Source organism: Mobula hypostoma, chromosome 7, assembly GCF_963921235.1.
Source record: "Mobula hypostoma chromosome 7, sMobHyp1.1, whole genome shotgun sequence".
NCBI classification, from domain to species: Eukaryota; Metazoa; Chordata; class Chondrichthyes; order Myliobatiformes; family Myliobatidae; genus Mobula; species Mobula hypostoma.
The window spans coordinates 36209350-36223257 of record NC_086103.1 but is presented as its reverse complement, the minus strand read 5'-3'; the positions used below and the strand labels follow the sequence as shown (position 1 = coordinate 36223257).

The window sequence follows — 13908 nt, the reverse complement described above, 5'->3', positions numbered from 1 at the left end:
TTTTTCCTGGTTGCTCTGCATTATATACCATAAAGAGAACAGGGCATTCGTCAATCAAAATTTCATCGCACTTACCTGAATGGCTTTGGTGGCAAGATGCTGAAACGTGTCTTGTCAAGTATTTTTCTGATTTTGTTTCGACTGCCCGACACTGTGTTGGCTTTCATCTTCTTGTTACTTTTATCTGAAGGGAACATCTGTTCTAAATCTCTGTGCAAATCTGGATGTGAATAACGATTCCCCTTTTTTTCAGCAATTTTAGGAATGTGAGGAACTCCATTCTTTTTCTCCTGCATCAACCTGCTTAAGAGTTCCTTAAAAACTGGAAGGCAAAAGTGAAAAAAATAGTAATAGTAGAATGAGTTAAAAAAACACTCTCAGTTAAAAGATGAAAGTTGGCCAGGACATTGAGATCTTTTGGTAGTAGTTGTGGGATATTTTACATCGATTCTAAATTAGTAGATAGGACCTCAGTTTAACATCTCCAAATGAAGCATTTCTCTCATTAATGCTACATTCTTATAATTGTACTGAAATGCCAGCTTTGATTTTAAGCTAGAGCTTCAAAGGTAAAGCTACAATGCATAACTTTTTGAATCTAAAGAGATAATGTGAACACTAGGTTAAAACAGTGATTATATTTTAAATATACTATTTCACATTTTGACATCATAGCCCTTTGGGATACCCTAGATATAGTTTTAAGTGCAGACCTAATAATAAAGAATTAAGTACCAACAGGAATACTCCAACTTGATAACATAGGGTCTTATAACCATGCATTCAACAATTCTCACTCGCATCCTGAATCTAAATATACTCACCAAATATGTTAGTTTTTACTGTGATGGACAGATGTGTGTTATTTCTCAGAATTTCTTGAGCTTTTGTGTATTGGATATTTTCGAAATTCTGTCCATTGACTTCCATAATCTGAAAACAATTTATCAGTTGTTTTAAAAATACAACAGAGGAATCAATGCATTTTCCATTCCTACATGTTTTCACCTGTTGGCATTATAGCCATTGTAGTTATTAATCTAATTCCAACCACTAACATCCACCGATGACTTCAAGTAAAATTGGATTTTAAATGTTAGTGAGCTACCCAGTGACCACTTTATTCGGTACAGGAGTGGAACACAGTGTGGTCTTTTGCTGCTGTAACCTATCCATTTCAAGGTTTGACATGTTGTTGCTGCTACATGATTGAATTGTTAGATATTTGCAATAGTGTGCTGGTGTACTGGGGTATCTAACAAAGTGGCCACTGAGTGTATATTCCATTGTATCACTCTCTTCTTGTGTTTGCACTCACTCACTCTCTCTCTCTCACTTATAAAGCACTCTGACCCAGACTCACCCTCTTGCTCAATAATTATCTGGATTGAGATCAACTCCTTTTGCATAGGTGACCAATGGATTAGAGCAAGTACACTGTAAAGTTTGTTGTGACGAGGGAGACCAAGGAAAGGTGGAATATCTCATGAAATGTTGCATTAAGGAAGTTTCAAAGCAATGCAAATTAAATGTGCTATCTGCAAACAGCTTCAAAATCAGATGCAAAATACTTGGTTTGGGGCAAAGGTAGAAGCAGAAGTTGAATTTCCTGTACAAATTAAGTCAGTTTTATATTATTGCTCTGACATTCCAAAGAAATAGTCACAGTTCATCTTTCACCAAATAGGAATCCAAATAAACAAGTGTTTCAGCAGCCACTTGAGACTCGATGCACAATTTATTTTTAGAACTGAACGAATGGAATGGTAAACACAAACAGGGATATTCAGCTTAAATGAGGGGGAGTATATTTAGTCTCTTTGTCCAATAATTAAATACTTTTTTTTACAAAAAACTCAGAATTCAAGTGGTTTTACTGTTACAAATAGCAGTATTTTCAAAGACTGTGGTCTTTACCTGGTCACCTCGTTTAAGTCCAGCCTCAGCAGCTTTACTACCAGGCTCTACACTTTCCACAAAGATGCCGAATCCTCTCTCGCTGCCGCCTTGTAGACTAAAGTATAATGGGGACTCCCTGGAAGGTTTTAGCAAAGTTATCTGCCTCCATTTGGCTTTAGCAGCACAAGCAATATTCAGCAATCTGAGATGTCCTTTCATTTTCTGAAAATTAAAATACCATTTCTTACATTTCACTTCACAAATGTAAACTTGTCTCTACGAATACTGAGAAACACTGGTGTTTTTATTCTGTTCACATCACATAATTTTTATAAATGTATGTCAATCAAGTTCACTAGCTACAGAGACAAAAAGAAGAAAAAATATTAAGCAAAGAATTAATGCACAGTGAATTATATGGGGAAACTAGCTTACTTCAATTATCCAATTGGAGTAACAGTTCACAGTTTGGAGAGTGAACCCTCGCAAGGCAGAAGCTCCCAATTAAGTACCTGGTAAGGCTCTGAAAACCTGTGCCAACCAACTGGCGGGAGTATTCAAGGACATTTTCAACGTTTCACTGCTACAGGTGGAAGTTCCCACTTGCGTCAAAAAGGCAACAATTATACCAGTTGCCTAAGACGACTAATGTGGACTGCCTGAATGACTATCGCCCAGTAGCACTCACATCGACAGTGATGAAATGCTTTGAGAGGTTGGTCATGACTAGACTGAACTCCTGCCTAAGTAAGGACCTGGACCCATTGCAATTTGCCTATTGCCACAATAGGTCAACGGCAGATGCAATCTCAGTGGCTCTTCACACTGCTTTAGATCACCTGGACAACACAAACACCTATGTCAGGATGCTGTTCATCGACCATACCTCAGCATTTAATACCATTAATCCCACAATCCTGATTGAGAAGTTGCAGAACCTGGGCCTCTGAACCTCCCTCTGCAATTGGATCCTCAATTTCCTAAGCGGAAGACCACAATCTGTGTGGAATGATGATAACATCTCCTCCTCGCTGACGATCAGCACTGGTGCACCTCAGGGGTGTGTGCTTAGCCAACTGTTCTACTCTCTATATACCCATGACTGTGTGACTAGACATAGCTCAAATGCCATTGATAAATTTGCTGATGATACAACCATAGTTGGTAGAATCTCAGGTGGTGATGAGAGGGGGTACAGGAGCGAAATATGCCAACTAGTGAGGTAGTGTCACAGCAACAACCTGGCACTCAACGTCAGTAAGATGAAAGAGCTGATTGTGGACTTCAGGAAGGGTAAGACGAAGGAACACATACCAAGCCTCATAGAGGGATCAGAAGTGGAGAGAATGAGCAGTTTCAAGTTCCTGGGTGTCAAGATCTCTGAGGATCTAACCTGGTCCCAACATATCGATGCAGTCATAAAGAAAGCAAGACAGCGGCTATACTTCATTAGGAGTTTGAAGAGATTTACTATGTCAACAAATGCACTCAAAAGTTTCCATAGATGTACCGTGGAGAGCATTCTGACAGGCTGCATTACCCGTCTGGTGTGGGGGCTACTGCACAGGACTGAAAGAAGCTGTAGAAGGTTGGAAATCTAGTCGGCTCCATCTCGGGTACTAGCCTACAAAGTATGCAGGGCATCTTCAAGGAACAGTGTCTCAGAAAGGCAGCGTCCATTATTGAGGACCCCTAGCATGCAAGACATGCCCTTTTCTTATTGTTACCATCAGGTGGGAGGTACAGAAGCCTGAAGGTGCACACTCAACAATTCAGGAACAGCTTCTTCCCCTCTGCCATCCGATTCCTAAATGGACATTGAATCTTTGGACACTACCTCACTTCATTAATATATATTATTTCTGTTTTTGCACAACTTTTCTATTCAATATATGTATACAGTAATTTATTTATTTGTTATTATCATTATTTTATTTCCTGTTTTTTTTCTTCTATTTCATGTATTGCATTGAACTGCTGCTGCTAAGTTAACAAATTTCACGACACATGCCGGTGATAATAAACCTGATTCTGACATGTGATAAATAATAATAAACAGAATTGATAGCTGGTAATCTTAAAAGACAGTAATCTTGCTGAGATGATTGGAATGGAAATGATCAAAAATTACTTTAACAGTTTATTTCATCATAAGTAGCACAATTAAAGTGCCTGTACTTGGGAACAATATTACTGAAGAAATGTGAAATGCTCGTTGGCACAGGAGATGTTTACTTTGAACTATTCCCCATTCATAATTATCAATTGCATATATTGCTTACCGCTGTTTCTAACTTGTTTTCAAATTCCTCTAAAAAATTGGTCATGGCAGGATCTCCTTCAAAATCATTGAAATGATTATTCACCCATAACAGCACAACTCGTGTGACCTACAAAAGAATTGTTTAATTGTTTTGAAAAGAATTGGTGAAAAGCAGAGCACAGAATTAAGATTAAATATGCTAATGAATTGAAATAAAGTCCTTCTATACATATATACACACACACACACACACACACACCACACACACACACCACACACAGGTTCTGTAGGTGCTGGAAATCTTGAACAACACACACAAAATTCTGGAGGAAATCAGCAAGTCATGCAGCATCTGCAGAGGGGAATAAATCGTTGACCTTTCAGGCTAAGACCTAGTGGCTGCAGCATCATTTTTATTATTGAGACCTAGAATACAAGAAGTTATATACACAGACTAAAAGGAACATTCTTTAAAGATTAATTCTATTTTCCATTTACTACAAATTACTTAAGTGTTCAGACTGACCTTATCCCTAAGGCTATCAACATTAAACCACTCGAGCAATCTCTCTCCAACTTCCATGGGACTTGACAGAAACGTTCTGCATGTCAACAGGAAATCCTCTATGTACGTGGGATCTACAATGGAATGTTCTTCAACTAAGTGTCGAATAAGTCTATCTGGTGTTCCCTGAAAGATTAATACAATGTTAATAAAACTATTTCAACTGTCATATTTTCCATTTCCCTTAACTTCAAACTTTTTCTCTCTTTCAGAAAAATCTCCAATTGAAGTATTAACCAAAAGTTCAATTAACATGTGAGACAATGATATATTTTAATTCTGTTAAATGAATGCTCAAACCATACAGTCCTCAGTTATGCCACTCTGTAAGGCTGTAAGTTTAGTGCAACAATATGGCCAAGAGAACATCTTTTTAGCCTCTTCATCAGAAACTAATATTTTTTAAACAAAAGAATTGTGGGATAAGCCTGAGCCAAGAATGGCACTATCTGCATTGAGATCTTGCTTTTTCCACGAACTTGTTTGAAACTTTGCTTCTTGGTTTCCACTCAGAATTGTTAAAAATACATCAGATTATACAAATGCTGTTCTTTTCTGGTTACAGCAGATGGCATGGTCAAGGTTGTCTGAAGTCCCTGAGAAATGCAAGTCATTCTTTGTATAAATTTCAAGCTGCCATCAATGAACAGTGTTTCCATGATCAGGTTAAGGAGTTGCAACATTATAACATTGTAAATTGTTTTGACTATGGGTGAACCATAAACTAAAAAAGAAATAACACCAAATTTAAAACATAGATTGAAAATAATTGGTTTATGATCATGGGAGAAAGAGGAATTTTCGTAATAAGCGTTTTTGGAGGACTGGACCTCAATACCAGAAGGGAAAAGACATCCAAAAAATTTAAGCATTTAAAAAAAAATCTGGATGTGCATGTGAATGCTGTTACCTGTAGAATGAAAGCAAGAAATTAAGTAGATTGCTTTTGTTTAATCATGGGCTAAATGGCTACCTGTCTCTTATCTGTCCTTCCATGATTCAACCATCAAACAGATCAAATGTGGAAGCACAATGTTATCCTCAGTCCAGTGACAGTCCACATAATTCTGACTCACTTCTATGATTTGAACCCCACATTAGAGGGTAATGCATAATCTGAGAGTGGCTTTCATTATAGTGCTGAGGGATTGCTGCACTGCTTGAGGTACCATCTCTCAAATCAGATATTAAATGTACATTGGTCAGAAAGACATAAAAGACTACATGGTCCTATTCAAATTCAAAGAAGTAATAACTTCTATTGATATCTTGGTCAATGTTTGACCACCTTTTATTGCTATTGGTAGCACATTTCTGAACATTGACCGGCTGCCAATTAATCTTGTGTTACAACAGCAATTACTCAACTTCATGAGCACTTCATTGGCCAGCTCATGCACTTTATGATTTAAGGACAACCTATGCTCGCCTTGTAAACCCTATTCCAGGAGTGAAATTTAAAAAATATTCTGCCTTTAAAATTTGAAAAGTACTGTAAAAATGCAAGAACATACTGTATCTTGTTTTGAAAAGAACAAATATTAAACTGAATTCAAAGGCACTGCAGATTGAGCTACATGCAAATTTATCACTGTATATATCCAAAAGTACCCAAATTTAAACATCTGTATTAAATTAAGACTGCATATCATTGCCACATTATTCTAAAAGGAAATAACATAGTTGGTACTTTTGAGAATGATATTTACACGTTTGTCATAACAGCAAAGGAGTATGTGGTTCTATTTCTCAAGAAGGAATCAGAAGCATTGCACAAACTCTAAATGCAGCATCTGTAGAAACCCATGAACAGGCCTCCCTCCTTGGTTAATAAGGCCACAAACAAAATTGATTAGAGGTTCTCATCAATGTGTCACAAATCCATCATCTTTCTAGCTAGTATCAGAGTGGAGTCATGAAATTCTTTTGCCTTTTTAAAGATTTGCAATTGTATAGTTCCAAGATGAAAACTTGACTGGAAATCTCAGGGGTATGCAAGCCACATTGATGCTGCCGCCTCCTAGCTCTACACAACTTACAAAAGACTGATACTGCAGGAAACTGTGGCAGCAACCTACTCTCTTCCTTCACCAACCTCCTACTACCTCCAAGAACCTAGTCTTTCTAGCTCTTCCTCTTACTTGCCCCTTCTCCACCTTTCCATTAGGTCTTGACCTAGAAGAGTTTAAGAACACTTGAAATAGAGAATTCCATGGAAAAGTAGCAAAAACAGCCAGTGGTTGTGGTGCACATAGGTACCAACAACATAGGAAAAACATGGCATGAGGTCCTACAAGGTGAATTTAGAGAGTTAGGAGACAAACTAAAAAGTAGGACCACAAAGGTAACAACCTCTGGATTACTACCAGTGCCACGTGCTAGTCAGAGTAGAAATAGGAGGATATTTCAGATGAATATGTGACTTGAAAAATGGTGCAAGGGTGAGGGATTCAAATTTCTGGGACATTGGAACCAGTTCTTGAGGAGGTGGGACCGGTATAAACAGGACAGTCTGCACCTGGGCTGGACTGGAATCAATGTCCTAGGGGGAGCATTTGCCACTATTGTTCAGGAGGATTTAAACTAATGTGGCAGGGGGATGGAAACAAGTGCAGAGAGACAGAGGGGTGTAAAATGAGGGTAAAAGCAAAAAGTAATAAGGTGAAAAGTAAAAGTGGCAGGCCGGCAAATCCAGGGCAAAAATCAAAAAGGGCTAATTTTCAACATAATTGTATAAGGGCTAAGAGTGTTGTAAAAGCAAGCCTGAAGGCTTTGTGTGTCAATGCAAGGAGCATTCATAACAAGGTGGATGAATTGAATGTAGAGATAGTTATAATGAATATCATATAGCTGGGATCACAGAGACATGGCTCCAGGGTGACCAAGGATGGGAGCTCAACATTCAGGGATATTCAATATTCAGGAGGGATAGACATGAAAGAAAAGGAGGTGGGGTGGCATTGCTGGTTAGACAGGAGATTAATACAATAGAAAGGAAGGACATTAGCCGGCAGGATGTGGAATCGATATGGGTAGAGCTGCATAACACTAAGGGGCAGAAAACACTGGTGGGAGGTGTGTACAGGCCAGCTAACAGTAGTAGTGAGGTTGAGGATGGCATTAAATAGGAAATTGGAAATGTGTGCAATAAAGGAACAGCAGTTATAATGGGTGACTTCAATCTATATATAGATTGGGTGAACCAAATTGGTAGGGGTGCTGAGGAAGAGGATTTCTTGGAATGTATGCGGGATGGTTTTCTGAACCAACATGTCGAGGAACCAAATAGAGAGCAGGCCATTCTAGACTGGGTATTGAGAATAAGGAAGGGTTAGTTAGCAATCTTGTCGTGCGAGGTTCCTTGGGTAAGAGTGGCCATAATATGGCGGAATTCTTCATTAGGATGGAGAGTGATATAGTTAATTCAGAAACAAATGTTCTGAACTTAAAGAAGGGTAACTTTGAAGGTATGAGACATGAATTACCTAAGATAGACAGGCAAATGATACTTAAAGGGTTGACGGTGGATATGCAATGGCAAGCATTTAAAGATCGCATGGATGAACTACAACAATTGTTCATCCCAGTTTGACAAAAGAATAAACCAGGGAAGGTAGTGCACCCGTGACTGACAAGGGAAATTAGGGATAGTATCAATTCCAAAGAAGAAACATACAAATTAGCCAGAAAAAGCCGCACAACTGAGGACTGGGAGAAATTCAGAGTCCAGCAGAGCAGGACAAAGGGCTTAATTAGGAAAGGGAAAAAAAATTATGAGAGAAAGCTGGCAGGGAACATAAAAACTGACTGCAAAAACTTTTATAGATATGTGAAAAGAAAAAGATTGGTCAAGACAGATGTAGGTCCCTCACAGTCAGAAACAGGTGAATTGATTATGGGGAACAAGGACATGGCAGACCAATTGAATAACTACTTTGATTCTGTCTTCACTAATGAGGACATAAATAATCTTCCAGAAATAGCAGGGGACCGAGGGTCTAGTGAAATGGAGGAACTGAGGAAATACAAGTTAGTAGGGAAGTGGTGTAAGGTAAATTGAAGGAATTGAAGGCAGATAAAGCCCTGGGGCCAGATGGTCTGCATCCCAGAGTGCTTAAGAAAGTAGCCCAAGAAATAGTGGATGCATTAGTGATAATTTTTCAAAACTCTTCAGATTCTGGATTAGTTCCTGCAGATTGGAGGGTGGCTAATGTAACCCTGCTTTTTAAAAAGGGAGGGAGAGAGAAACCGGGGAATTATAGACAGGTAAGCCTGACATCGGTGGTGGGGAAAATGCTAGAGTCAGTTATCAAAGATGTGATAACAGCACATTTGGAAAGCGGTGAAATCATCAGACAAAGTCAGCATGGATTTGTGAAAGGAAAATCATGTCTGACGAATCTCATAGAATTTTCTGAGGATGTAACTAGTAGAGTGGATAGGGGAGAACCAGTGGATGTGGTATATTTGGATGTTCAAAAGGCTTTTGACAAGGTCCCACAAAGGAGATTAGTGTGCAAACTTAAAAGCACACGGTATTGGGGGTATGGTATTGATGTGGATAGAGAATTGGTTGGCAGACAGGAAGCAAAGAGTGGGAACAAATGGGACCTTTTCAGAATGGCAGGCAGTGACTAGTGGGGTACCGCAAGGCTCAGTACTGGGACCCCAGTTGTTTACAATATATATTAATGACTTAGACGAGGGAATTAAATGCAGCATCTCCAAGTTTGCGGATGACACGAGGCTGGGCGGTATTGCTAGCTGTGAGGAGGATGCTAAGAGGATGCAGGGTGACTTGGATAGGTTAGGTGAGTGGGCAAGTTCATGGTAGATGCAATTTAATGTGGATAAATGTGAGGTTATCCACTTTGGTGGCAAGAACAGGAAAACAGATTATTATCTGAATGGTGGCCGATTAGGAAAAGGGGAGGTGCAACGAGACCTGGGTGTCATTGTACACCAGTCGTTGAAAGTGGGCATGCAGGTACAGCAGGTGGTGAAAAAGGCGAATGGTATGCTGGCATTCATAGCAAGAGGATTCGAGTACAGGAGCAGGGAGGTACTACTGCAGTTGTACAAGGCCTTGGCGAGACCACACCTGGAGTATTGTGTGCAGTTTTGGTCCCCTAATCTGAGGAAAGACATTCTTGTCATAGAGGGAGTACAAAGAAGGTTCACCAGATTGATTCCTGGGATGGCAGGATTTTCATATGATGAAAGACTGGATCGACTAATTTAGAAGATTGAGGGGGGATCTTATTGAAACGTATAAAATTCTAAAGGGGTTGGACAGGCTAGATGCAGGAAGATTGTTCCCGATGTTGGGGAAGTCCAGAACGAGGGGTCACAGTTTGAGGATAAAGGGGAAGCCTTTTAGGACTGAGATGAGGAAAAACTTCTTCACACAGGGAGTGGTGAATCTGTGGAATTCTCTGCCACAGGAAACAGTTGAGGACAGTTCATTGGCTATATTTAAGAGGGAGTTAGATATGGCCCTTGTGGCTAAAGGGATCAGGGGGTATGGAGAGAAGGCAGGTACAGGGTTCTGAGTTGGATGATCAGTCATGACCATACTGAATGGCCTACTCCTGCACCTATTTTCTATGTCTCTATGTTTCCAGATCATGTCGTTTGCACTACATAAATAAATCAAAATAACAGGAGGAACAAAATAAACCACGGCATTAACTAAAATCATATTATCCATAATATTTAAGCAGTTTAAGGGCTCAGACAATAGTACATTCTAAAAATACTATCTATCCGTTCAACAAAATCTTCTGCTTTGCTGCCATTAATATATCAAAAATTGCAAAGTGCTTTAGAGATAAAATAATCTAACACTCAGCAGTGTGGAAAGGAAATTAGGTTACAATTGAAGCTCTAATTAGAAAGAGAAGCTTTCAAATAGCTTCACAAAGAAAGTGGATTTACTCAAGTCAAACATTAGACTGAAACAAAATATATATTTAAACAGGGCATTTGTAAGATGTATACTAGTTTTTTGATCATTTTTAATCTACCGTTAAAATGTATTTCAAGCCTAATCTGACACCACTTGTCATAATAAATCTGCATTATGGTGTATATGCAAGAATATATTGTGCTAAAATGTAAATTTAGCCACAAGGTCTAATTACACCTAGAATAGGACCATATTGCAGCCAAGGGTTTATCCAAGAGTTGTAATGACAAGAGATAAATGTGAAATATCCCTTCTTGTTTCCTCTTTAATGCTTGAATTGCAAATGAATCTCTCATTTACCTTTATAACTATGTGTCCTTTCCTGGTTCCAGTACGATCCAGCTCTCTATGCTCTTTCACCATTACTATCTCTCCTTCCTCCTCCACCTTGTGAGTATTTTTCTCTACCTGGTTCAGAATTCGGCAATAATCCTGTTGAGCTACACTTACAAACTGGTACAAGAAAAGCAAAAATAAAACATATTGAAGTTATTTTGTTAATCAACCTTTGGTAATAATTAGCAAATTTTTAATGTATATAACTTTAAACATACCAAGTTCTGCACTGGAAGAAAAACTATTCCACATATGCTCACATTTCATACAGTTCAGTATTTAATGACAGTACTAGAAAATCAGCACGTCTTTCCCAAATATTAAAATAGCACAACAGAGCACAGGTGGAAGCAACTATCAAGACTGTTTCACTCTGCTGACTGATGAAACATGAATAAAATGGATCAAGATGCCAGTAAATTAGTGTATACTTAAACAACTCTTTCAGATCTCACAACAAAATAAACACAACTCACAATGTTTTAACATTATTTACGAAAAGCATTATGAAACCCCCACTGACATTGGACTATGCAATGATTGGAGACTCTTGTCTTTGTGCTAGCAACAGCTAAATATCTACAAAGTTTCTTTTGACTATTCCAAAATGAAAGGTTCTGAAAACATACATTTAGCTACTAAATTTCAAAACTGCATCTTACAAAACTAAATGCTAAAAATGTAATTATTTGCAGGAGCCAGGTATTTGTTTTCTGTCTGTATTGTATTTTGTCTTGCATATTTATTATGACTAATTTGTCACATGGGTTGGGGTGTGGCAGAAGCAAATGAGTATAGTTACATATTCACACTTTGTCGTAGCTTGGTTTAATTTTGTTGAGAGCTGGAGGCAACTGGGGTATGATATTTTTGGTTGATTGCTAACTTCACTAATGGCAACACTTATTTTGTTATTTTGCTTTAAATTGTTTATCTTTGCCGGTCTCGTAATAAAGGACAAAATGAAATATGAAGTGGGCAGTGCACATACTACTTCTAGCACTGATAAAGAATCTATCTTCATCTTGATCTTTTCTTGGTGAATTACAGTCAAAGGGAAAAGTGAGAGAAAGGGGTCCACTGGATTGTCAAGTGGGAGGGAGATTTCAAAAGATACAAGCAGGTGCAGTTGGGACGTTCTGTGCACCAGAGTTCCCTTGGAGACATTGGAATGCGTAGCGGGAAAGAGATTTCAAAAGAAGCGTGTGGGGAGAGTCAGGACATTCTGCATGCCTCAGTTCCCTTGGAGACGTTGGACTGTATAATTGAGCACTTGCCAAGGGCCAATAAAAAGCAGCTAGGTTTAAGCGGAGCTGCCATTGCGGAAGTGAGCCAACATTAGAGTGAGGAGTTGAAGGCTTTGGCTCTTAGAGGTGGAGTTTCTAGAAAGATATACTTTGTTCAATTTTTCTTTCTTTTTTATTCCATAGTTAGAGCAGTGGGGGATGCCAAGCTGGATAGTTGAATGCTCCTCTTGCAAGATGTGGGAAGGCACTTAGGCATCCAGTGTCTCTCTGATGACTACACCTGCAAGGAGTGCATCCAGCTGCAGCTTCTCTCAGGCACTTTAAAGAATTGGAGAAGGAACCGTGCGAGCTCCAGATCATTTGCGGAGGTGAGGGGTTGATGGACAGGCGATACAGTGAAGTATTTAAACCCAAGGTGCAGGACACAGGTAACTGGGTGACTATCAGAAAGGGAGAGGGGGGAAGGGGATAGCGATCCCTTGTGGTTATTCCCCTGAACAACAGGCATTCCACTTTGGATACTGCTGGGGGGGGGGGGTACGGGGTATGACTTTAGCAGAATAATATTACAGCCTCTGGCACTGAGTCAGGCTCTGTGGCTCAGGAGGGAAGGGAAAGAAGAGGCAAGCTGTAGTGATTGGAAATTCATTGGTTAGAGGAACAGACAGCAGTTCTGTGGAAGAGAATGAGATTCCTGGATTGTATGTTGCCTCCAGGATGCCAGGGTCAGGGACATCTCAGATCACGTCCACAGCATTTTTAAGTGGGAGAGTGAGCAGCCAGAGACCGTGGTCCATATTGGTACCAATGACTTGGGTCGAAAGGGTGATGAGGTCCTGCACAGTGAGATCACGGAGTTAGGTGCAAAGTTACAGGACAGGACCTCCAGGGTTGTGATCTCAGGATTACTACCCAAGCCCATTGCTACTGAGGCCAGAATAGGAAGATCACACACAGATCACACAGGTTAAGGAGACAGTGCAGGAGGGAGGGTTTCAGATCTTTGGCTTATTAGGCTCTCTTCCAGGGAAAGGTGGGACCTGCAGAAAAGGGATGGCTTGCACCTAAACTGGAAGGGGACTAATACCCCTGTGGGAAGGTTTGATAGTGCTGCACTGGGAGGTGGAAATAGACAGGTTGAGCATAGCGGGACTAACGTTCTGAATTGTGTATACTTCAATGCAAGGAGAACTGTAAGAAAGATGGATGAGCTTAGCGCATGGATCAGCACTTGGAATTATGACACTGTAGCGTTAGTGAGGCTTGGTTGCAGAAGAGGCAGGATTGACAGCTCAAGTGTTCTGGGGTCCTGTCGTTTTAGACATAATAGACCTGGAGGGATTAAAGGAGGAGGGGAGGCATTACTACTTAGGGAAAATGTCACGGCAGTGCTCAGATCAGACAGATGGAAGGGCTCATCTGCTGAGGATACATGGGTGGAACTGAGGAATAAGAAAGGGATTATAGACCAGCCAAAAGTCCGTGGGATTTAGTGGAGCTAATTTGTAGAGAGATTGCAAACTACTGCAAGAAACACAAGGTTGTGATAATACTTTCCACATATTCGCTGGGACTTCCACACTGTAAAAGGGCTGGATGGGATGGAGTTTGTCAAATGTGCACAGGAAAG

At 39.8% G+C, this 13908-nt stretch overlaps 1 protein-coding gene across 9 annotated transcripts in view; it reads right to left on the bottom strand.

Moving 5' to 3' along the window:
- Nucleotides 1–13908, bottom strand: part of LOC134349238 (rap guanine nucleotide exchange factor 6-like) — a 406825-nt gene that overhangs the window by 89186 nt on the left and 303731 nt on the right. For all 9 annotated transcript variants that reach the window (XM_063053253.1, XM_063053254.1, XM_063053257.1 and 6 more), the window contains 6 exons: nt 10996–11148; nt 4689–4853; nt 4182–4289; nt 1918–2121; nt 825–933; nt 76–322 (listed from right to left, as the gene is read on the bottom strand). In XM_063053253.1, the coding sequence (XP_062909323.1) occupies nt 76–322; nt 825–933; nt 1918–2121; nt 4182–4289; nt 4689–4853; nt 10996–11148 (986 nt within the window). The remainder of the gene's footprint in view (nt 1–75; nt 323–824; nt 934–1917; nt 2122–4181; nt 4290–4688; nt 4854–10995; nt 11149–13908) is intronic.